The sequence below is a fragment of the Lissotriton helveticus genome, chromosome 6, assembly GCF_964261635.1.
Source record: "Lissotriton helveticus chromosome 6, aLisHel1.1, whole genome shotgun sequence".
NCBI lineage: Eukaryota > Metazoa > Chordata > Amphibia > Caudata > Salamandridae > Lissotriton > Lissotriton helveticus.
Genome location: NC_136067.1, coordinates 1466930579 through 1466955572, shown reverse-complemented (window position 1 = coordinate 1466955572; position 24994 = coordinate 1466930579). Strand labels below are relative to the sequence as shown.

The following is a 24994-nucleotide window of genomic DNA, read 5'->3' as shown; positions in this document are numbered from 1 at the left end:
GTGCCCTATCGTATCTGGCTAATAGGGCCTGTGTGTTGGAAATTCTCCAGATGTTAGCTGCTTGAGCAGCCACCCTTTTTCCAGAAGCTTCTAATACTTTATACTCTTTGTCTGGAGGAGGAGCATCACCAGTAGTTTGGGAGTTGGCACGTTTACGAGCATTGGATACCACCAAAGAGTCCAACGGCAACTGTCCCCGACTGTATGTAGGGTCCACAGGCGCCGGTCTGTATTTTCTTTCAATTCTGGGGTTAACAACCCTTGCTCTTGTGGTTTCCTTAAAGAAGTGGAGAAAGTGTCAAACAAGAAATCCTCCTCAATTGGGTAAGCATGCATGTCCACATCATGATTATGTGCTGCCCTCTCTATTAATGCGTTAAACGCCGCTGTATCCTCTGTTGGCGAAGTTTTTACAGGATAAGAAGGAGTATCAGGGATAGTTTGTGACTCCCCCTGGTTGATAGTGTCTGTCCAGGCTTGAGTCTGGTCATCTTGATCATCTCCTGCAGGGTAACTATATTGTTCATCATAGTCATACCCCATATCCTCATTAGAGCCTGTGGGTGAGCGTGTGGGTGAGCCTGCAGAAGTGTCCTGGCCATGGTACCTTACAGGTTCAAAATGGACAGGCGATGTTGAAGAATCCCTTTTCTTCTTTAGTGGGATTTTATATGATTCCAGCGGATTTTCTGACCTGATCTTTCTGTGATAAACAGTAAGTTTGCCTGTGTTGGCGTCTATATGGAGCTCCTGGTACATAACGTCCTCTTCTAGAGGATGACTCCTTTTTCCAAGTGACACAGTTTTGGGTGGTTCGATCCTTGTTGTTGGATCGATTGCCTTAGGCCGTGCTGTCGGGGGCAGTCCGAATTTTATCGGCGGCTTTGGGGCCGGCGTCAATATCGGACCGACGGACTTCGCCCGGTCGTCGTGCTTTTGGCCTTGCGTCGACTTCTGTGCTTGTTGCGTTGGAGGCGCGCTCTTTTTATTCGAATCGACTTGCTCCTTCGAGGCGCCTTTTGTTTTTGGCTCGAGGGCTTTGACGAGCTGTTTTTCGACTCGGTGCCTCGGTTCGAGGGCCTTCCGAGACTCGAGTCCTTTGTTTGTGTCTCTGTCCGTCGACGCCGACCTCGTCGGTTCGACGTACTTGGCTTTAGCTATGGCCTTTAGCGCACCAATCTTTGGCTCGTCACCCTTTGTGGTCGACCCCGCAGGGTCGTCGACACTTTTCCTCGACGTCGAATCAGATGTGGTCGCACTCTTCGATCCGAGGACTGTCTTCAGCAGTTTCGGTTTCGTTTTTTCCTCGATAGCTTTCAGTTTCGCTTTCTGTAGGGCGACCGATGGCTCGTGTGATGTATTCTTAGCCGGGCCGAGACGCGGGGCTATAGAATGTTTGGTAAGATCTTGGCTAAGGCCTTTTGGCGATGCCTCGACCTGAGCCTTTGAAATTTTTTGAGTGTCCTTTTGGGGCCCAGTACACACTGTTGGGCCTGGTTCATCACTCGAGTCGTCATCGACGGCTCCGATGAGGGACACGTCGTCCCTTACCTCTTCGACGTTTTCTTCTTCATCAACGCGTTCTTCGTCGTCTTCATAGTAGTTGGAGTCGAGCTCCGAACCTGGATCCGACGTCTGTCCCGGATCCTCAGTCTCGACGACCTCATCGTCGTCTTCATCGAAGATATTCACCGGGTCGGGCGCTGGCTTCGTCATTGCTTGTCTTGCTGCACGTCGGAGCCTAAGCGCCTTCTTCGACCGGAATCGAGCACAAGCTAGACAGTTGTCCTCGTTGTGGTCTGGTGATAAGCACTTGTTGCACACCGGGTGTACATCGATGTGCGGGTATTTAGAGTTACAAAGGGGGCATCGTTTGAACGGGCTCCGTTCCATCGACGATCAGGCCTCTGGTGTCGAAAAGGCCACGCGGCTCTCTTCGACGTCCTGCTTCGAAAGAACTGGAACAAGAACTCGGCACCGATCGAAATAACAATACCGACGACCCCGAAGGCCTTTTGGCCTTGTAGAAAAGTTTCCGAACTTGAGTAAAGAAAAGTACATCCGAACCCAATGGCGGAAAAAAACAATCTGAGGATGGAAAGGATGCCCATGCGCACTGTAGTCCAGGGGAGGAGCCACCTATCTCGTGATACTTCGAAGACTCTTTCAGGACAACAATGTGCAATCATCCGGACCCAACACTAGGCGGCGATCTATGCATAAGATGTGAATTCAGCAGCCCACATGCCTCAAACAGATGCGTTTTGAGTAATTTTTTTAACCTATTCAAGTTTGTAGTGTATCTGAGTAGGTCAGGTAAATCATTCCACATGGTGGCCACTCTAACCGCCAGTGAATGACCCCCGAGGCGCACACTCTTAAATCTGGGGACCACTAGACGTCGGAGCGTAGCTGAACGAAGCTCACGAGTTGGCTGGTAGAATGTGAATCTGGCCCTCAGGTAGGATGGACAGGGGCCATGTAAGGCTTTGTGAGTCAGTACCAGAGCCTTAAAACGCACTCTTTGGGCCACGGAGAGCCAGTGAAGCTCACGCAGCTGTTTACGAACACTTAACCTCCTAGGTATATCAAAGAGGAGTCTCACTGCCGCGTTCTGAACTACTTGCAGTTTGTGTATCAGAAAGTCAGGGGCGCCAATGTATAGGGAATTTGAATAGTCCGGGCGTGAGAGAATAAGTGCCCTGGCTACTGCCTCCTTAGCAACTTGGGGAAGAAGGGGAAAAAACTTCCTGAGGGTCGCCAGTGTGTCAAAGCATGTTCCCGCCAACCTCATGATTTGGTCGCGAAAGCACAGATCCGCACCAAACCAGATCCCCAGGTTTTTTGCTATCCCGCAATCTCCCTTAGGACAAGGTGTATCTTTAGGCCAGAGTGAATCCTTAAAGTCCACCGGGAATTGTCCGTACAAGAGAATCTCGTACTTATCCTCGTTGTACTTAAGGCTGGCCTGAGCCAGCCAGGCAAAGACAGCGGACAGGCACTGTTGGGCTCCGACCGTACCAAAGTCGCTGCCTTCCCAGGTGAAGAGAAGTTGGGTGTCATTGGCATAGGCCATTATTTTGGCACCCAAACCTTCTGCCAGATAGATAAGTGGGGTCATGTAAACATTAAAAAGCAGAGGGCACAAAGTCGACCCCTGCGGGACACCTGTTTCCACTAAAACGTTTGAAGAGTGGTGAGGAGGCATCCATACTTGCTGGAAGCGGTCCATAAGAAATGACTTAACCCAGCATAAAGCCATGCCCGAGATGCCAATATCAGACAGCCTCGAGAGTAGCTGTCTGTGGGGTACCGTGTCGAACGCGGCAGAGAGGTCTAATAAAATTAGAGTCGCCCTGCCGCCCCCATCCAGACATACCCTTATGGCCTCGGTAACTTCCACAAGTGCAGTCTCCATGCTAAACGAAGTTCGGAAGCCAGATTGGGCGGGATGTAACGCCCCCCTCCACGAACTTCTCCAGCTGTCTGAAAACTGCCTTCTCGCAGACCTTAGCCAGAGCTGGGAGCAAGGAAATAGGACGGTAATTGGAGGGGAGAAGCGGGTGAGCCGAGGGTTTCTTAATCAAGGGGAGGAGCTTAGCCTGTTCCCATTGGTGGGGCATCACACCTGATTGCAATGAATCGTTGACCAAGGCCGCCACCTTAGGAGCAATAACTTCCGCCACTCCACTAAGGACCCTTGCTGGGCAGGGATCCCCAGGGGATCCAGATTTTAATGATTTTAAGATAGCCAGCATATCTTTCGTCTCAACTGGATCAAAGGTGTTTAGGAATTGGGAAGGGTTATTGCAGTCCTGGACCGCAGGAGTGGGAGAAGACCAAGCCCGGGCGGGTCGCTTAAGGCTGGCCTGAATGTTTTAAATTTTTTCTATAAAGAAAGTGGACAACTTTTCACACCAGCCAGGAGAAGAAGGTGCCGAGGCGGTTTCTGCCACTGGGGATGTAAAGCTCCATACTCTTGCAAAGATTTCTCTGCTATTATTCTTAGCCTTGGAGATTCTAGCCGCAAAGAAATCACCTTTGGCAGACTTGATGGCAGCATAATACTCTTTTTGTGCTGCTCGGAGTTCCATCTTGGCTAAGGGACAATAGTCCCGTCGCCAGGCCCGTTCCTTGGACTTGCAGCCAAGTTTTAAAATTTTTAAATGCTCCGTATACCAGGGAGAGGAAGGGGAGTTTCTAGAGCGCCGAATTCCTAGTGGTTGGGGGAGAGATTCAATATTAGAGCTCAACCAGGGTAGTGAGTGCAGAGTGTGAGTGCAGAGTAGTGAGTGCAGAGTAGTGAGTGCAGAGTAGTGAGTGCAGAGTAGTGAGTGCAGAGTAGTGAGTGCAGAATAGTGAGTGCAGAGTAGTGAGTGCAGAGTAGTGAGTGCACAGTGCAGAGTGAGTGTGTAGAGTGAGTGTGCAGAGTGAGTGTGTAGAGTGAGTGTGCAGAGTGCAGAGAGGTGAGTGCAGAGAGGTGAGTGCAGAGTGGTGAGTGCAGAGTGGTGAGTGCAGAGTGCCTGTTCCAGAGAGAGCAGGGTATGCTTGTGCGCTTACACGGTGCACTGACACACAGGAGCTAAAACAAAGAACAGCTGAACACGTGGGAGCTTCATTGAGGCAGCCGGCCCCCTGTGAAGGGAGCAGCAAGGAGGGGATGCCTCAACCAATCAAGCGCAGCTACTCACAACCTACTGCACGATTACAACACAGGCCAAAGGGCAGAGCTAGGTCTTTTCGCATTACGCAGGGTGAGCAGTGTGTGAGTGTGTAGGGTGAGCAGTGTGTGAGCGTGCAGGGTGAACCTCCACAAAACTCACGCTATATACTGCTGAAAAATAGCACTAGGCGAGGATAATGAAATTCAACAGTACTGCGAAAGCATGGCTTACATTACAAACCAAGTCTTGCAGTTGCCCATTGTAAATGACAATGCCATTTATTTAACGATTAATCTATTGGCAATGTAAATGACAATGCCATTTATTTATGATTTAAAGAAATGTCATGAGCAATGCCAATAGCTCTACCTTTAATGATGCAGAGACCATTGCATTGTAAATGCTTGTTTAATTTATAGTTAACTCAGTTGTTTCAATGATTTATCTACACACTTGTACAACCTGTATTTATAAGCATGTCAAACGGCCATAGAATGTATCTGTTTACTACTATTTATTCATTGTATTAATTACTATATAGATACCATAAAATGCCTAATTAGAAAATGTATAACAATCTAAAAGTAACAGAGTGGTTTGGGTGTGGGGGGGCATGATGATCCCGCCTAGCATGCATTAATGTTAGCTAAGGTATTGAAGCTGTGGTTTACATACAAATCTCCGGGCTAATTTCATAGGACCAGCACTGACTGACAGTTACTGGGAGGGGACATCAAATGCATTCATTTGAAGAGGAAATTAGTAAGACTTTACAATGCTGTCATAAGAACTACTGCTCTTACATACCTTGGCTCATAAACCCGCCAGTGCTTCTTCCCTTCGAGCTGGATTACAAAGGCTTCAATGTCGTCATAATGAGGGGCAAACCCCTGAGTGCCAGCGGGGGTTAAATACCTGTTACATAGAAAAATACAATTTGAAATTGTCACCAGTTTCTTTAGAGGCCCTTGCAGGGCAAAGACAAAATGTCATAGCTCTAAAAAAATACAATTAAAAAAAACATGCTCCCCTTTCACAATAACATTTATTAATATGAATGGAATTCTGCACAATTAAAATCTTTGTTTTATAATTCCATGTGCACGCCACAATCCCTTACTCCTTCCTCATTTGTTTTACATTATTTTTCCTTTAAGATATGCGTAAGATACCCCAACGAAAGTCAAAGAAACAAAAATACAAATCCTAACCAGCACTGGCAAAGCCAATAGCGCTGGGACTTGCTACTGACCATTTGGCTTTGCCAATACTTACTTTGTGAATAAGGCACACATTTCTTGAAAACAAGCATTGTCTAAATGCCGCAATCTATTTTATTTCTGTAAAAGCACCAGTAGACCTTGGCACTGAAAGGGACTGCTTTTTGTGATAACCTGTACATTGTGAACAGCGGAATGTTGTCACTCACAGTCCGGCAAGTCAATGGCTGAAGTGGACTGATCCTCTGCCCCACATGCTAAATGCTATGGTGGGCGTGAGTAAAATGTGAATGGCACTACAGCAGACCAAGGGATGAAGATGGTGACTGAAACCCCCTGTAAGTATGTATGTATAATACAGTAGACACACTTTTATTAAAAAGAAAATGCTTTGGCTAATTCAGTTATAAAAAAAATCCGAGACAACATTAAACAAATCTATAAAGACAGACATTCAAAAAGGAAGACAGACATAGTAACTATGCTACAACTTGTTCCTCTGAATTATAAACGGCCACCATAAGGAGAGCCAAATGTGACCCAGAAGCTTGTTGCAGAACCCAATCAAAACATTTATTTAAGTCTTGGTGTCAATGTTTTATAACCGGTATACTGGGCAGGACTAAGTAACACTTACGTGTTGGCACCACACATACTCCCAAAATTCTCCTGCAGGACAGACAAAAAATTCCACAAAGCAACCGAGAAGGCCTGAGGGTTCAACATCCTTAAGGAACAGCCATTCTGTGAAAAATAATCAATAAGAAAAAACAAACAAAAAATTCAGTCATTTATAATTAGCCAACAACAAATTCAAATTAGAGTTCTGGAAAACTGGAAAATTAAAAATAGTAAAATATATATACATATCTATTAATTATATAATTTTTGGGCCAGTTTTTATAACACGAATTTGGCCCCAGGGCAATAAAGCACTCTCACATGTTTAACACGTTACATTACACAAGATCATATCCATTTTTTTTAGGCATGGAGAGTTTAGGTGATTTGCCCAGAATCACAGGATATTGAGCTGGAATGGGACCTCTAACCTGGTTCCCCTGCTCTAAAGTCGGCAGCTCTGGCTTTCCAATACATTTATAATATATATATGTAATTGTCACAGCAGATTGAAAGGTGTGTTGCACAACACCAGCATATATAATGAATGTGTATGCAAAACAAAGTGTCCAAGCAGAAATGCGAATGTGTCCCTACAAACTGTCAAGAATGAAAGTCTCCACAGTGGATTGACATCTTGCACAGTTTTTATTTTAACTACACGATCTCCGAGTCCTCTGACGGTAGTCCATGTTTTTTTTGTTACTCCATGTAGTGCACAAGACTCTGTTTGACAATAAAGGAGAAGCATACCCCAAGCAAACCTTCACCCATAATAAAGGCTACTGGTGAATAGTAGTCTGTGGGAATGAAGATCTGATCACTCGATGTAATAATACGCATTTATGTTTGCCACATGCGCTTCGATGCCTTTGTGTCCACATGTAGTCACTGTATTCTGTGTTCTATGTTCCACTACTGTTTACTGTTCATTTGAGGAGTTCCGTGGGAGTTGGAGATACAGCTGCTTACCTGGCCCACGCTGGGTGTGTGGGCTCCCTTCAATTAAAGAATGATTCATCATCATCTTTGTGCTTTCTTTCTTCCGATTCAACACGCTCACTTAACTGGGACTCTTCGCCTTCTCCTGTACCTACATTGTGGCTTTGTCACATCTAGTGTAATTGGTGTCGCATGTTACATGCTTGTGTATCCATGTTCTGTTTGAATTCGGCCCTAAGGGAGAACGCAAGCATTACGGCCCAAGCTGTGGGGTCTCTCCCATCTTACCATGTAGCTTACATTTTAGAAATCCTACTGCCATGTGACGAGGTGCGATACATTGTTTTTATTTGCTGGCTTACAGTCTGCAGTAGAAGGTCTTCAGGAACCCCAACTGCGAGTACAGCAAGGAGGATGCAAAAAATGGGTACTGTGGAATTAAGAGTAAACTTTCTGAAGATCACAGGAGACGCAGTAGTACAAAAAGATGTGTTTATTTCTTGATGTGCGGCAGAAAAACCCCAGCCACAGCTGTTGTCCGAACTCTCTGTCAACCGCTCCTCGTAGGGAGATCAACTTAGAACGTTCCCCACTGTGACATTCTACAGCCTGTCATAGTGGAACAAACCAATAACAAAAGATGGGGAGTGGGTGCTTGGACAAAACAGGGTTCCTCTACAGCGGAAGATACCACACATCCCCCCCTTTACACATTTGGAAAAGGAAGCCGTACATAAGGTGAAGGTGAAATATTGATACAATCTATTTGCCAACATAGAGTTCTAAATACTTTGGGCGGCAAACCTTCCTGCAACTTTTCCAGGGAAAAAGGTCGGCTTGACCGAAACCCCCTGGTTCTGGCACCATTATGGGCTTCACCCTCTTTGTCCAAAGGGTTGCAGGTGTCCACATTTGGAGCTGTGTACTTCACCACCCTCCCCACGTTCCAAATCTTTCCTTATTGTGTCTATACAGCATTTCTGAACACCTTTACAATTCTAGTAGGATCAGTAAACTCAGACCAATTCGCTTTACCTGAAGGTGCTTTGACTTTGATCACATCCCCCATTTGGAAACCCATGTCCTTGACTGCGTGTAATCTGTCAACCTACTTTTCCTATCTGTCATGGCCTTACGTTCTGTATCCAGCCACTGTGCCTCTTTAGAGTGACCTGTCCATCCTTTGTACCACTTCATCTACCCTGGTACAAGTCTAGAGTTGGGTTTTCTCACTTTCAGCAATTCAAAAGGTGTAATGCCTGTGGTTTGATGTGGGGTAAGTCTGTAAGCTTCTAGGCGCTTACCAACCTCATCTTTCCAGCACAGCCCCTCTGCCCTTGCTAGCTGGATACCCTCTTTGATGGTCTTGTTGAATCGTTCACCCATCCCATTGGTCTCTGGGTGATAGAGTGCACATAGCTTGTGTTTTATCCCATTGCACTCTAGAAATTCCTTAATTTCTCTTGAGCAGAGTTGCACTCTATTATATGTCAGTAAGCTGTTCGGCAAACTTTCCCTAAAAAATACTTCTAGTAGGAAGTCTAGGACTGTTCTTGTTACGATTTCAGACACACATTTTATTTGGGGCCACCTGGAATAAAGATCTAGGAGTATTAGTATGTAAGGTGTGCTTTGTTCCCCTGTCAGGGGACCCACTATGTCAAAAGCCACATCTGCCCACGGGCCGACGGAGGGTGCCCTGCAATGCATGGGAGGCATGTGTTGTTTTAGCACCTTGTCACTGGTGGAACATGGTACACATTCCCTTATCTTCCTCTCGATTTCGAGGTCCATACTGGGCCACCAATAGTCAAGTAGCAACCTCTGTTTGGTTTTGGTGATCCCCAGGTGCCCCTCGTGAGCCAACTTGACCAGATTCTCTCTCAGAGTCTCTGGAGGGACCAGCCTCGTACCCCTGAAAAGGCAATCATCAGTAAAGGATAGTTCATCTCTGAGCATCCAGAATGGTTTAAGAGTCTCTTCCTGCTTGTCTTGGTTCATCCAATGACATTTAATCTTCTCACACACCCTCTGTAATAGCATGTCATCTCTAAGCCACCTTCCAACATTCTTCTTCTACTGCTCCTTGGGTGATGACACACACGTTCTCTGCCTGTATCTCCTTATCTACCTCTGTTTCTCCCTCTCCGTCTACCTCTTCATCACGCTCCTCCCTCACCAGGCGAGAGAGCCAGTCGGCTGCAAGGTTCTTCGCTCCAGGTACGTATTCATCATCAAACATGTACTCTTGAAGACTCACAACCCACAGCCGGATTCTACTTGAAATGGAGTCTAACCCTTTCTTTGTGAAGACTTTGATAAGAGGCTTGTGGTCGGTCCTCAGGTTGAACTTCATTCCCCATACAAAGTCTCTGAATTTGTTGATGGCCCAATATGCCGCTAAGGCTTCTTTCTTGATCACGGAGTAGGTGAACTCTGCTTTGCATAGCGAGCGTGATGCCAACGCTATTGTTTCCGCTCTTCCTTCTTCTACCTGCATCAGAACTGCTCCTAATCCTTTAGAGCTGGCATCAGTAGTTATCACGGTCTTCCGGCCAGGTATGAAGGATTTGAGGTTGGGTGCTTCAGCTAAAGCCTTCATGGTGTTTTCAAACTCCTTCTGGCACGTCTCACACCAGTCGAATATTACCCCTTTCCTTAGCAGGTTTCGGATGGTGTAAGTGCGTTTAGCAAAGTTCTGAAAAAATTTGCCGTAGAATTCCATCATCCCCATAAAGGATTTGATTTCATCTTTACTCTTGGGTGGAGTGAGGTTAAGAATAGTATTTTGCAGATCTGCTTTTGGGGAAATGCCCTCCGTTGTCACCTTGTGTCCCAGGAACTGTATCTCAGCACACCCGATCTTGCACTTTTCTTTACCGTGAGTCCTTGTTCTTGGAATCTCCTCAGCACCTGCCTGAGAAGGAGGTTGTGTTAAGAAATGTCCTCCCCAAAGATTAACACATCGTCCTGGTAGCACTGCACCCCAGGTATGCCCTTAAGGAGGTTACTCATGATCCTCTGAAAGACCGCGGCAGCGGACACCAAGCCAAAAGGCATATGCCTGAACTTGTAAGCCCCCATGGGTGTGATGAACGCTGTGAGTTCTTGTGAATCAGGGTGGAGCCTGACTTTGTAGTAGGCAGAGGTTAGATCAAGCGTAGAGAATACCTTCGTCCCCACTACCCTGCTCATCAATTGTGAAATGTTGGGCAGAGGGTACTTGTCGACTATGATTTCCCTATTTAGCGCTCTCAGATCAATGCATAAGCGCACCGTGCCATCTCATTTCTTGGCTGCCACGATGGGTGCCAACCACTCGGCAGCCTCTACTGGTTCAATAACTTCCAACCTGCACAACTTTTCTAAATCCTCCCTCACTGCCTCTTGTATTGAAATTGGTAGGTTCCTCACCTTGGCTGTGACTGGCTCGGAATTCTCTTTGAGTTTAATCTTGTGGGAATAATGTCTGAAGCAGCCTAAATGATCGGTGAATACATCCATGAATTCTGCTTCTATCGCCTCCAGTGTTTTCCCTACCTCTTGTACTAATATTTGGGGATTCTTGTTTGGATTGAGGTAAATCCCCAAGTCCTTTTGCGCTTGCCAACCTAATATGTTGTCCCCATTGTTGGACACGTATATCTTGGTGACGCAAGTCTGTCTTTGTAGCCTACAGTGCCCCAGAAGTAACCCTTCATCTGTATAGGTTGCCCACCGTAGCCTTAGATACTTTACCAAAATCTTCTGCAGATACAATTGTGGGTTTGGAATATGAATCAAACAGTGCCCCAATCCTTGTCTCATCAACAACTATGAAGTCCTTGGGATCACTTTTAGTCTCTTCTTCAATCCGCAACACTATTTGAACGCAGACACGTGTGGGGTCATCTCTCTTGTTATTTTTGTAATAAGAGTTGCTTCTGCAACACTGTTCAAAATTACCTTTCCTGCCACATTTATTGCATGTAGGTTTAAAAGCGGGGCACTCCCTGTTATTTGCTAAATGTCTGGTTTGCCACACCTGTAACAACTACCCTTAAAACTCCAATTGCTTTTTACTTCCTTATGATCCATTTTTGTAACTTTGACTGCAAGCACACTCTCAGAGACTTCACTTAATTTGGCCTTTACTTCGCAATCATGTTTGATTTCGCTCACACATTGCATCATGTGCTCTACCTGTTTGGCCACAATCAGGACATCTCCAAGGGGGGGGGGGGGGGTCATCCTTCAACCACAACTCCTTACGTATCCGTTAATTCTTACACGTTAATAGAAATTGATCACGTATCCGCTCCTCACAAGTTCCCCCAAACTTGCATGAGGCTGTTAACTTGCGCAACTCAGAGACAAATCCTTCCACTATCTCACCCTCCTTCGGACCTCTCTTTCCAAAATGCTATCGCTCCATAATTGTGCTAATTTTGGGCAAGAAGTGGACATCTAATTTCTTCAGACTCATTTCATATTCATTCAAACCCCTTGCGTCGTTTGCGTTTAAATCAGGAAGGTGTTCTAGGATCTCTTGCCCTTCCGCCCCCAGATATTGCAACAGTAACGCCACTTTTCTTACGAGGCCCAAATTTGGACCACATACCACGGTGTAGTTTTGGAAAACCTTTTTCCATTTGTTCCATTTTAAAACTGGCTCTCCTGGAATATCCATAAAAAACGGTGGCGGAGTGAAGTTCTGCATGTTGGCTAACAGAGAATATATATATATTGCCAAAACAAAGAAAAAAAAGTGGAAAGTGTAGGATTAGAGGTCGTATTCAACTCGGGTATGAGAGCAGAGAGAAAAGTTGAAAGACAAAGAGGTGATCAAAATCCACTAGGCGGCTGTAAAAGTGGCTCTGTATATACTGGACCAAAGTAAGGTACAGTGTGCACAGAGTCCACAGTCCCCAGACGTTTGGCAGAGGCTAAAGTTAGATATAACCTTACTGTCTATAGTGGTAGCTTGGTTGAGCAGTGAGGCAGTATCAGAGGACAGTGTAAAGCATTTGTTGTACACACTCAGCAAATGGTCTCACATACTCAAGAACTGAACTCTAAGCCAATAGTTTTGTATATAAAAATACATAGTTACTATATTTTAGAACCACGGTAGGTATCATAAATACTTTCTCAGAATGAGATGTTACAATTTCATACTTTCAAATAGCAATAGACTTTTTTTAAAGCAAGAGATACAGTTTTTGCAACAGGCAACACAAGTTAAACACCAAATAACATTTACCAGGGGCTTCCCTGTGGCCAGAGATGCCAATTGGGTTTCAGTTTCAATACAGCTTTAGGGAAGGAACACAGGCCCTGGGTATCTGATTGTCAGGAGCCCAGGGGACACTCAGTCAAAGTAAATCATCAATTCATAAAAAAAGTGGGGGCATACCATGTAAGAAAGATGGCACTTTCTCACAGTGGCGCTGTGTGTCCAGAGATCAGTTCACCACGGAAGCACAGGTCCTCCCGCAGTCTGCTCTTCAAGTGGGTCTACTCGTATCCCCTCAGCAGCACACACATGTGATGATCTCCAACCGGAACTGCCCTCCTTGAGCAGCTGTGTCACTCTGCACCGAACACACCAGCTAGTGAAACTGAAGAGTGAGGGGATCGGCACTCTACCACTGCGCTACTAATCAAATATCGAAACAGAGGCTCGGAATTCTGACAGGTATGTGTGCTACGAGCTGTGCCAGTCAGCGTGACTGGCTACTTTTCCCTGGCATAACCCCAGGACAAAAATACCCGATGTCCATGTTCAATATGGTGAAGCTGTGCCAGTCGGTGTGACTGGCTGGGTCCCCTTTAACTAGCAAAATCTCCACACTGCCAGTAAGCGATCTGAGGCGAAAAGTGCTCAAGTGGCAAGTATTACGTAGGTTAGACCCACGCGTCAGGGGTTTGCATGTGACGGTCTCCTTCCTCTCAGAATTTCCCACAGCTGTGCCAAATAAGCGCAAGTGTGACCACTCGCTAAGCACAACCCTGAGACACGTCGAGTCTCACAGAACGTCTCCTGCCGGTTTCCCTCCCCGCAAATGTCCTTTACACAAAACTTGCTCCCGAGCTGTGTCAGTCAACGTGACTGGAAATGCACTTTGCCTCTAAGCTCTCCTAAACTGAGGGAAACCTGTACTCTCAGCTGACAGAGTTCCATGAAGGAGGACATCAGAGAGAGGCAGCCGATGGGAGCAACCGGTCATTTCCTAATCTGTAACGCTCACTGGAACGGTGAGGAGAGGTTGGGAGAGAGCACCAAATAAAGTCACCAGGTGAACGCGTGGGACACAGCTCCAACTTATTTGAGAAGAGAAGCAGTGCCCGCTCCAGTGACAGGTCTGCGCGCAGCGCTTACAAAAGGAATAGTGTTCTTTAGCGATCAACGGAAAACTCCATAATAATAATAATAATAATAATAATAATAATAATAATAATAATAATAATAATAATATCCACATTTGTAAAGCGCACAATCACCCGTTAGGGTCTCTAGGCGCTGGGGGCCGTCGGGAAGATTAAGCAAGCTATTACCCAGAGTCACATGGTGCTGGGCTAATCTGCCGCCGGTGCCGGGGATCGAACCGTGATCCCCATATTCCGGAGTCAGTCGCCCTGGCCGCGGCGCCACACCTCTTCCCTATGGGGTTACTCACGATACAGCACAGAAGACCATAAGCTTTGTTAAGTAGGGTGTTGAGGTCCGATCCTGCCACATGAGCCGGTAACTTCTTATCCCATCCTCCGTCGCCGGTGTGAAATTAAGATTAAAGTTCTCTCTGAAGATAACAGGACACGCAGTAGTACAAAAGAATGTGTTTATTTCTTCATGTGCGGCAGAAAGACCCCAGCCACAGCTGTTGTCCGAACTCTCGGTCAACAGCTCCTCGCAGGGAGCTCAACATAGAACGTTCCCCCACTGACATTGTACAGCCTGTCATAGTGGAACAAACCAATAACAAAAGAAGCAGGGGATAGGGTGCATGGACAGAACAGGGTTCCTCTACAGCAGAAGATACCACAGGTACCAATCTAGGTACAGATTATTTACTCTTTTTCAATAGCCAATCTGCCTGTCCGATCGAGGAATAATCAGTCTCACACAAGAATCGGACCTTAAGATAAATGTATTCCTCCACCCTGAATGGGGACTTCACCTCTTAAACATCAACACCAACAGATCATTTCCCAGACAAATTCCAACTAAAATTCAATAGTACATTATGACATCAGAATATGACTTATACAAGAGTCTATCAGTATGATGAACACTACACTTCCTCTCTTTTTAATCTTCCTTTCAAATCAGAAGCCCTCTGCAGATATCAACATAACGCTTCTCAGCATCTTTAAATGAATTCCAGTGCAGAAAACATAAGAAGGAAATGGATGTCGGATACCCAAACATGAGAAGTGGGCCTTGTGACCATCAGCAGGCGAAAAGTGCTAGTCACATACACTGCATCTCTTTATGGTTTAAATCGTTTAATTGGATATTGCTGTAAACGAGAACGTTACACCCACCTACAACCCCTGGCCGTCAGGGAACTTTGCCGTCAAATACAAGTTTTACTTATTCAAACACAAACTAAGACAATAGAAGAAAACAAAGGATAGAGTCCAAGAAGAGTAGAGTAAAGCGAAGATGAGAATGAAATCAGTAAGAGAGAAGAGAGAGACAGAAAACCACCCACTGCTCAAGATAGGGCCTGGTAGGGAACTAGGGCTGAGCCCTATTCGGAGAGGAGGGGGGGCGCAGGTGGGGATGCGGGGAAAGGTAAGCTCAATGAACTCGGAGGATAGGTATGTCACAGTGGACCCCCAGGTCTTATCAAACTTGGGCAATGTGCGGTTCAATCCCAGCAGATATACTTTCCATTCCGACCACCTCCCACAATCTGTGCAGCCAGTCTAGTTTGGTTGGGATGACATCCGTGCCCCATTTTGCATGGAGGACCTGCTTAGGTGCTCCCAGCGCTAGGGTGATTGCCCTACCGGTACAGGAGCGGAGAGGGTATGTGAGGGGGCTAGGGAGTCTCACCAAGATATAGCTAGGGAATCTGGGAAGTTCTGTCTGGTATAGGTGGTCAACTAAGGATAATATGGAGTCCCAAAATGGCTGTATCTTGGGGCAGAGCCAAAGAATGTGGGACAATGTGCCCACCTGGCGCATTGGCGCCAACAAAGATCGCTGCTGTGGGGCCTCCACTTGGCAACACGTGCGGGGTTATAATATCAATAGGGCGCAATTTTTAGGAGCATCTACTTCCCTGAAGTGCAGCACGATGATGCCCGGGCCCTGTGGATAATGTCCGTCCACTCCTTTCGGAATAATTCCCGACTCAACTCCGATTCTCACCTTCGCTGTGTTGGGAACTTAATTTGATTCTTAGCCTTGTTGAGAAAGTTATAAATGTCTGACAAGAGACGCTTGTTTCAAGTGCGAGTTATGTACCAGATCTCAAATTTTGTAAGGAGCCGACCTGCATGTTTACGGACCTGGGGCTGTGTGACCCAATGGCGCAATGCTAAGTACTGTCAGTTTGCCTTCTTGGGGATCCCTTAGTGAGTCACCAATTGGGGAAAATCCATAATTCCCTGTACAGCAAACATGTCGCCAATAAGTTTACAGTTTGCTTATTGCCATTTCAAGTAGGCATTCCCTGTGAGCGAAAGGGGGGGGGGGGGGTCCGGGTTCCCAATGAAGGGGGTCAGGAGGGACATAACCGTAGACAGCTGGCCTTTCTCCTGGACCTTGTCCCATACTTTCATGGTAGCGCGCAGGACCGGAGAGAGGTACACGCCCGGTGGGCGATGACGCTGGGGGAACCAGGGAACCTTCCAAATATGAATCCCCGCCACGCTCCTGTCCATGAAGCACCAGTGCTTTTCAGACTCTAGTTGATACCATTACACCATCGAGCGCAGTTGCGCCGCCTCATAGTAGCGGCGAAGGTGGGGGACCCCAAGGCCTCAGTCTTCCTGTCGCAAACACGTGAGGTGCCGAGCCATGCACGGTTCCCCCCCCCCCCCCCCCCCAAAAAATGAAGCCATTAATTAGTTGCTGCATTTGGGCCAGTATCGTAGGCGGCAGACATAAGGGGAGCGTCTGCGTTATGTAAAGCAGACGTGGCAAAATCGTCATTTTAACAACAGCTATCTTGCCCACCCATGAAAGAACATGTTCTTCCAGGTGTTCAGCTCTTCGCGGACCTTGGTCAACATCTCCGCGAAGTTCACCTGAGCTGTTCTTGCGGTAGTTGAGAAGACCCAAAGCCCCAAATATGTGCTATCACTGACAGCCCAAGAGAATGGGAAGAGCTGCGACAGTTGGAGGCGGTCCGCTGCTGGAATCGTAAGAGTCAGCTCCTGGGTTTTCTTCAAGTTAATTTTGAATCCTGACACCGCACTAAAGGCGGCAATCTCCGCCAGCAACGAAGGGAAGAGATAGCAACGGACGCGACAGGAAAAGGACCACGTCATCCGCGTACAACGAAACCTTGTGCTCCCCATCTCCCATCCAGATCCCAGTGACCGCGGGGAGTTGGCGGACTCTTTCGGCTCCATGTAGAGCGTGAAAATGAGAAGGGAGAGCGTACACCCCTGCCTCGTGCCACGCCCGATCTGGAAGAACCGGGAGACCACTCCATTGACCCGAATGCGGGCTTGCGGCCCTTGGTAAACACAGTTCACCCATTTCTCCGAATCGGCTTCGGACCTGTTGCAGGTAGGGCTAGTGGACCCGATCAAATGCCTTCTCGGCATCCACCAACAGGAGTATCACCGGGGTCTGGGTGTGTTGCGTCTTATCCAAAAGGTGCCACAGTCGCCGGGTCCCATCTCCACAATTGCGGTCTGGAATAAAACCCGACTAGTCCGGGTCCACCAGACCTTGCATATGAGGGCCAAGTCAGGCCGCCAAGATGCTGGTAAAAATCTTCAGGTCCACGTTGAGCAGGGAGATTGGGCGGTATGAGGCGCACTCCCAAGGGTCCTTCCCAGGTTTGTGGATGACCACTACCTCTGCCATGGACATCGACGGGGCAAGTGTCCCAGTCCCGCTGAAAGTGTTGAATAGGCACACCAGGAGGGGCGCGAGATCTGATGCAAAAACTTTATAAAAATCGAGTGGGAAGCAGTCTTTGCCTGGAGCCTTGCCCACCGCAAGTCCCTGAATAGCCCGTAAGACTTTCTCGGGCGATGTCCGCCTCCAAATTAGTCGCAATGAAATCCAGAAGCGGAGTCACTGGCGCCGCTTGCGTGTACTCCTCAGCTGTAGTGGGATTCAGGCTTTCAGCGGAGTATAACGCATTATACAAGGCCTCAAACTCGGACGCAATGTCCGCGTCCCCCCGCAGGGTCTCACCCTGGGCATTCGTAAATAACGCAACTCGGTGTGCTGTAGTCTCAGCCCAAAGAGCGTGCGCCAGGAGTCTCCCCGCCTTGTCCCCCCCCTCCTAGTAGCGCTGTTTGGTGGGGAGCAAAGTGTATTCGGTGCACAAACCCAGTCTGTAACAAGAAAAGAAAAAGAAAAAAAAAACAAGGATGGCTGGGTGCTCACACCCCCCTGCCTCCCCTCCCCCGACCCCCCCCCCCCCTTCCCCCCTCCCCCACCAGCGGGCTTCCAGCCGAGCACCCCCGTCTCCCTTCGCAGCGCTATATCATCAAGTCTGGTGGGGCCTGCCCTGTGTGTAGACCAGGTCATCTGGCAGATCATCTAGCCACCAGGGATGGGAAAGCGCCGGAAAGACACACAGGCAGCACACCTTCCATGAGCCCAACCACCCCACCCCCCTCCCAGGTGTTCCGGCCTCCCCTGGCCACCAAAGTTGGAGATGCACCATACCTGGCCGTGAAAAAGCTGCAAAAACCTTGTGGGTGGAAAAGGAAAGCGAGAAAAGAAAGAAAGAAGCAGAGAGAAAACAGGAAGATCACTGAAAGACATCAATGACGTCCTCCAACAGGAACAAACCGCACAACCGTGCAGGCGTCCATGTAACTGGCGGTCGGTCATCACCATCCAGAAGGTGGGGCTTCCCCACCAAGACCGATGTCAGAAGTCACTGGTCTCGGACCCTTCGTGGAAACAGCAGGACTCAGGATATCCATCACCAGGAACCATCAGTGGTCTCAGTCCCAGGAGCACTCCCGGCTTTGCAGCTGACCGAGCAGGGCGTTCCGTTCCTGCTGACACTCCTCCTCCGACGTCTTCGTCTGGGCACCTCTCCTAGGGCCCCGACTCCTACCTGCTCTCGGCAGCTTCCCGGTTGGTGGACCTCCCTCGGCCGCCTCTGAGTCCTCCGAGACCGCCACCCAGTATGGCCTTCACCTCCTGTACAGTCCGCACCCCATGAGTTTCATTGTTCCAGACAAAGGACAGGCTGAATGGGGGCCCCACCGGTACCGGATCCCCTGCACACGAAGGAGGGATGTGACTGGTCGCAGTTCCCGGCACTTTGCAGGGTGAGGGGCGAGAGATCCTGAAAGAGTCCCACCGGAGGCCCTCGAATTCCACCGTCTGTCAGTCCAGTGTGGCAGCCATGATGATCTCCTTCTGCCGGTAGGAATGCAGGCAAGTCAGATGTCCTGCGGATGGCCGGGGCCTGTTATCGGGCCGCCCGGCCCGATGAGTGCAATCCAACATGCCCTCCATGTCTCGCAACTCCAGGGGTATATCTTTAAAGAGGTGAAGAACCCTTTCTTCCAGCTTGCCACCGTCTTCCAGAAGTGGCACGCCCTTAATTCGAATATTAGAGCACCTTGAGCGGTTTTCTAGGTCTTCCAGTTTGAGGTACAGCTGGTCGTTCCGTTCGTGGATGTCGATAAGCTCCGGACCTGTAGTGTAAGCTCTTCTCAAGCACACGCCTTGCCTCACCTCGCTGTAGTATTGTTATTGATGCAAGAGCAGGGCCCAGTCGTGGCAAGTAAGCGCCTCTCCACCAAGCGTGTGACATTACTTGTGATGCCTCACCACAAACTACCCAGGCCACCGACAGTCGCCGCCGCCGAGCACCCCCAGCTCCAGCCGTGAGGTGGGCCCAATTGCAGTTGAGTGGTGCCGGTGCTCAGTCGTTAGCCCCTCGGTTGGCCCGTCACAGCGGAGGGACCATATCCCAGCCGGGGCCTCCAGCAACAGAGGGATGAAAAAGGGCCCATTCTCTAATCCCAAAATGACCCAGGTGCAGTCATAGGTATGGCCCCACCGCCCTTGAGGGAGAAAGCGGAGGCTGGATCCAGGCCTTCTCTCAAAATCTCAGCATGTACACTGACCGGCCCTCAAATTCACGCCACTGTCAAGCAAAGCTAGGGGCCTACACCAGTCTATGTCGCGTTGGGCCTCCGCCGCTCACTCTGGCACCACTGATGTCCCATTGCCGTTCCTCACCCTCCAGCATTCTCATACACCGCCGATTGGCACTTGCTGCGTCGCGCGGTTCAGGCTGTGCACTCACCCAATGGGGCTACAACGTGTGGCGCCGTCCTTTGGGACTGCACCCTAGCCGCTGTCTCTTTCCTGCCCCGCAGAGCCAAGAGGGCCACAACAGTCAGTGTCCTGCAGTTAGGAGCTCCAGGGGAGGGCCGCGCCGTCGACTCCCGTCCTCAACCCCAGGCCTCACTAAATATGGCCGTCTCGCGGTCGCCAATCCCAGACCTCAGACGGGCTCTCACAATGCTCCGCAGGAGGCAGCGGGCTCCTCAATGTCACCGCCCGTGCCGCCTCACTCCATAATGCAGTCAGGGCTCCGCCAGCTCAGAGTGCGGCAGGAGTCACAGCCACCGGGTCCTTCTCCACCACGCCGGGTCCTAAAGGGCGAGCCCCGCACTGTCGCCTTCCACGCGGCCAATCACCGCGTCTGAGCTGTTGCAGCCAGATTCTGCAGGAGACGGGCGCTGCTCACCAGCCCGCCTTGTTCCTCGTCACTGTGCAGCTTGGGGTCACATTTGGGCCCCACTTGGGTCTCGAAACTGCCAATGGATGCTTTATATCGGCCTTGGTGAGCGGAGCCCCAGGTAAAACGGGGCTACACTGCCGCCATCTTGGCCACTCTCCTCCCACTGCATCTCTTTAAACACCTTGTAAATGCTATCCATGCAGGGGAAATCAATTTCTTCACAATTCAATGCAAGATAAAATATTATTTTAAGGAGGGGATGGCGATTTGTGAAAAACAGAGTGACTCTCTCAAAAGAGACCACCAAAGATGCCAATATCAGCATCCTGCTAGATATATGGGATCAAGAACTCGATGTGGCTGTTGGTGAGGCACTATTACAGGGGCATTGTTTGCGAGTGGAGGGGAGGCTTGCAACGGAGGAGGTACAAGGTTCTCAAAGCAATCTTATTCTAAGAAGATTTTCTTTTGGGTCTTGATTGCCGCCACTGGCACTTACCAAACTGCTGGGATGGATAGATGGTGAGCTGGAAAATAGAGTAATATACTGAGACCTCCTTCTAACAGAATTACTTTACTTGATATAAAAAAGAACATTTTTGTCCACTTGACAATTCAATGACATACCATTTTTTTCACCTCCTGTTAGCATTTTGACATCCTTTATTTGTCAAATTTACATTTGTCAGTATGTCAGCAAGACACTCTCATAGCTAAATGGACTAGCCTCACCACTGAGGGACAGACTACCCTCTAATTAGCACTGTCAATGTCTTCACTTTTCACTCACAATTATATAATTAAACATACAGAGGTAACAGACACTACTGCACACTCAGGATGGTACCACAATGCCATCAGCATATCATCTAGCAAATATTGTGCCCCAAATATCATGTAAACAATATCACCACACTGGGTTTAATAATAGTAAGTCTACATCAAATGGGACAATACTTGTGTAAATGTTGACATTTATGTCAAAGGTCAAGGATAAAATAATCTGACATACATTCCACATTCATAATGAATTGCCATTGAACACTTTCACGTCTGTTGTCAACATATTGAAATGGAAAAAGAAAAATTGATTACGTATTTGGGCCAAGAGTTTGAATGATTCAATTTGCATTGCTGTGAAAAATCTAAATATAAATACAGGCATTTCACAAAAGGTTTAATGCGTCATGTGAAGTCTTCCTTGTGATTTGTCTTAGTGCTTGTATTATACAACTAAACCTTATTGAATCACAAGGTAAATGGAGCCAAGAATCCTATGTTAGTCCTACTGTCAAAGTCATACAGGCTTTAAAAGAGCATGAAAGGAAACTAAGCATTTTTCTTTAGACAAACTGTGGCACAGCACATGATCACCGGAGCTAGAACAGGCACTCAATCGAGCAACCCCTTGACCATGTTGAATCGCAGCAAATGTAAAAGAACCCACATACCTGTGATGAAGAAAACAAGAACCGAGTCACAACACAAAGTGTAAAACATCCTATTTACCTTAAAGTAGTCCCAAACGACAAGTGGCAGAGCTCGGCCAGGAGGACTGTGGGTTTCCCGCTTTCCATCACTGTAGCTTGTGACATCCAGATTCACTCCAAACTGTACAGAATTCTGGGTACAGAATGGGAAAAAATTGCAAACATTTTTATATATCCATTTACACAGCTAATCTACCCCCCTTTAAATTAGAACAATTCTGTGCTGGAATAATCTCTGAAAGAAATGAAACACAGCTTCTTGACAAATCACCTGGCAAAGGAGGAAGTGGTTTTTGAGAAGACTGCGTGTAAAAAGTTCCAAAGAGAGAGGGTGGTGAGGCTACTGCTTAGAGGAGGATAACCTTTGTTATAAACTGGCCATCAATTTACCCAGGTAGAATATTAAAAAAAGTGTAGCTCTTTCTACACTCAATGCATTAGAGAGGTCGACAATGATGGCAAGGAGATTTTTTAAGATTGGCTTCAGTTTTGTGGACCCTAAAACAAAAGCACCTTTCCCAGTGTCTAATCAAGCTATTTGCACAAGATTAAGGTACTTCTTAGACGACAAGATCCTCACAATGAAGCCCATATTGGGAGTTCTAATTCCCTGGACTGAGACACATCACCCAATAACATCATTTAACCCACTGCAAAAAATAAGCTGACACTGTACCTCCTACAATAGAAAACTTGAAGAAGAAGTTGGCAATGTGCAAGTCAGGTTCACCTGAAGACCCATTTCCTCCCCACATTTATAATATTGCCCCAACTTATCGGGACTGGTTTTCTGTTTCAGTCCAGTCAGAAGCTATTCCAGATTCTTGGAAGAGAGCAAATGTGGTTCCACTCTTCAAAAATGCTAATACAGTTACATGAGTACCAGCTAATTTTCCTCCCGTCTCATTGCTCCCTCCGGCTGCCAAAATCTTAGAAAAATGCATTAACCACCAGCTCAATACATTTCTTGTCGTTATTAAGCTGCACCCTTCCCAGTCTGACTTTCCGACCAGACACAGCACAGCGACAGTACTGCTAGAAATCGCTGAAGTTATTAAGTTGAGTTTGGAAGCTGGTTTCAATGTGGCACTGGTGCTGTTGGACCGGTCAGCAGCATTTGACACGTTGGACCACAGCATCTTGCTACAGAGACTGGAACATCTGGGTGTGGCAGACAGGCCCTTGGTAGGTATCTTTTCTGGGGGAAAGGGAACGGTTGTATGGACAAAAACCATTATCTTCCAAAGTCAAACAGTTGAGATGAGTGGGTGTAGAAAGAGGGTTCTTGTGTGGAAATGATGGTTCTTAAGCAAGGTTTAGTTTGAAAACCTTTATTAGTTATATACGTGATATGTAGCACAACCCACAACCGCTCATCCTGGTATCCCCGCTGTAACTGCCAAACCAACAGAGCAGCAGGGTTCGAACGAGAACTCCAGGATGAGTGACATAGCAAATAACAATAGCGCACGAGGGCAGGCGCGCGGAACTGACAAGTTGTCCTTAAAGAAACAAGGACAACTTGTGACTATAACATCACCCTCTTTTTTTGACAGAAAAGGAAAAGAGCATTATTAGCAAGCAGTGCGAAAGTCAAATTTAACAAATAGCACAGAGCAGACAAATGCAATGAAATGAGAACAGAAAAGATCAATGGAACATCACTTCTGTTTCCACCATTGTAAAGTTGAAACACATTTTGTAAAGGCATACCAGGAAAAGTATTCTGCTGTTCAATGCCAAATGTCATATATTACACCATTGGACCTTGTTGCGGCTCCTGTTGCTGGCTCACCTAGCTCTCACCTTCACAACTCACGGAACCCGCTCCGCGGGTCCCGCAGCGCCGTGTCAGCCTTCCCTGGGCTCGGGACTGCATCTGTGGGTGTGTGTGCGCGCGCAGGGCTGCGAGCGTCGGGACCCGGACTTCATCTCCCAGGAGTCCCGGTAACCCGAGCCACCTGTGACCTGGCCGCTCTCCCTGCTCGCCCCGCCCCACCAACAGCCTAACTGCCCACCTATATCTACAAGCGTTACTTCCCGCGGCGCGGGAGCGCGCGGGAGCATCCCGGGAGAAGCCCGGGCCCTCTGTGGCCCTCCGAGGCCTGTAGAGTCTGGTCTCGGCCACAACTCTTGACTCTGTATTTGGATTTGAAACCTGCTCTCATTTTAGTTATTTGGGTTTAAATTAGTGAGTAATTTTCTTCTACTTCCATATATTATCATCGGCTGTTCTGTTTTGACTATTACTGTCGTATAGTATATTTTGCACTAGTTGGATTTTGATCCCTTGATACAGGGATGTGCACTCGGGAAACCCGTAGTAAAGCTGCGGCTAGTGCTTCTAAACTAACGGGCACTTTAGATAACTTTATTGTGCGCACAAACAATCTAATCGATGAGGGAATAGCCCTCATGGAAAGAAGAGTGTCACAGGATCTTGCTGCAGCGAGGAGATCATCCTTAGGCCTTATAGCTTCTGCCCACACACCAATCAGAGTTCAATGTATCCCTACACTGGATTCTATTCAGCCTTCACTTGTAACGCATTCTATTTCTACTACTCAACCTGTATCCAGGGATTCTACTTCCGTGATGCCCCCTCAAGTAACACCGCCAACTTCTTTAATGGTTATTCCGACCGCTACAAATGATCAGGTCACAACACTCGCACAAAAAGGCTTGAGGGAGGGTGCTATCCCTAAAAGTTCCCAAACATCAAGCAAGGTTAGTGCAGATCCTATAGTTATAGTTGACGGGATCGGAAGTTCTAATAACCCAATTAGTACACCGGGTGGATTGGAGGTGGAGAGGGAAATTGTGGTCATTTTGGAAAATAGTGAAGGCAAAACAGATGGTCGCCGTGTTTCACACCCCCTACCATTGGGCATCCCTGAAGATACAATCTCAACCCCAAGCATGGCAGACCTTCTTGAAGAGAGTAGCCACGATGAATCTTTTGAAGAGCCTGAAAACAGTAAAGGTATTTTTATGAGCTCTATAGCTGAGCTGATTAAATCCTTATTATCCCCCTTGGAATCTAGACTACAAGGTATTGAAGATAAATTGCAGGCCTTAAATCAGGAATTAAAAGCCAGACCAAATGTTCCTGGGAAAAAGACAACTGGTGGACTGCCACCGGTTGATGCTAGACCACCATT

At 47.6% G+C, this 24994-nt stretch overlaps 1 protein-coding gene across 1 annotated transcript in view; it reads right to left on the bottom strand.

Moving 5' to 3' along the window:
- The window catches only part of RIOX1 (ribosomal oxygenase 1), a 268462-nt gene that overhangs the window by 156072 nt on the left and 87396 nt on the right, over positions 1-24994 (bottom strand). The window contains exons 5-7 of the mRNA XM_078649274.1: positions 21853-21966; positions 6522-6628; positions 5472-5579 (exon numbers count right to left, since the gene is read on the bottom strand). Coding sequence (XP_078505400.1) covers positions 5472-5579; positions 6522-6628; positions 21853-21966 — 329 coding nt within the window. The remainder of the gene's footprint in view (positions 1-5471; positions 5580-6521; positions 6629-21852; positions 21967-24994) is intronic.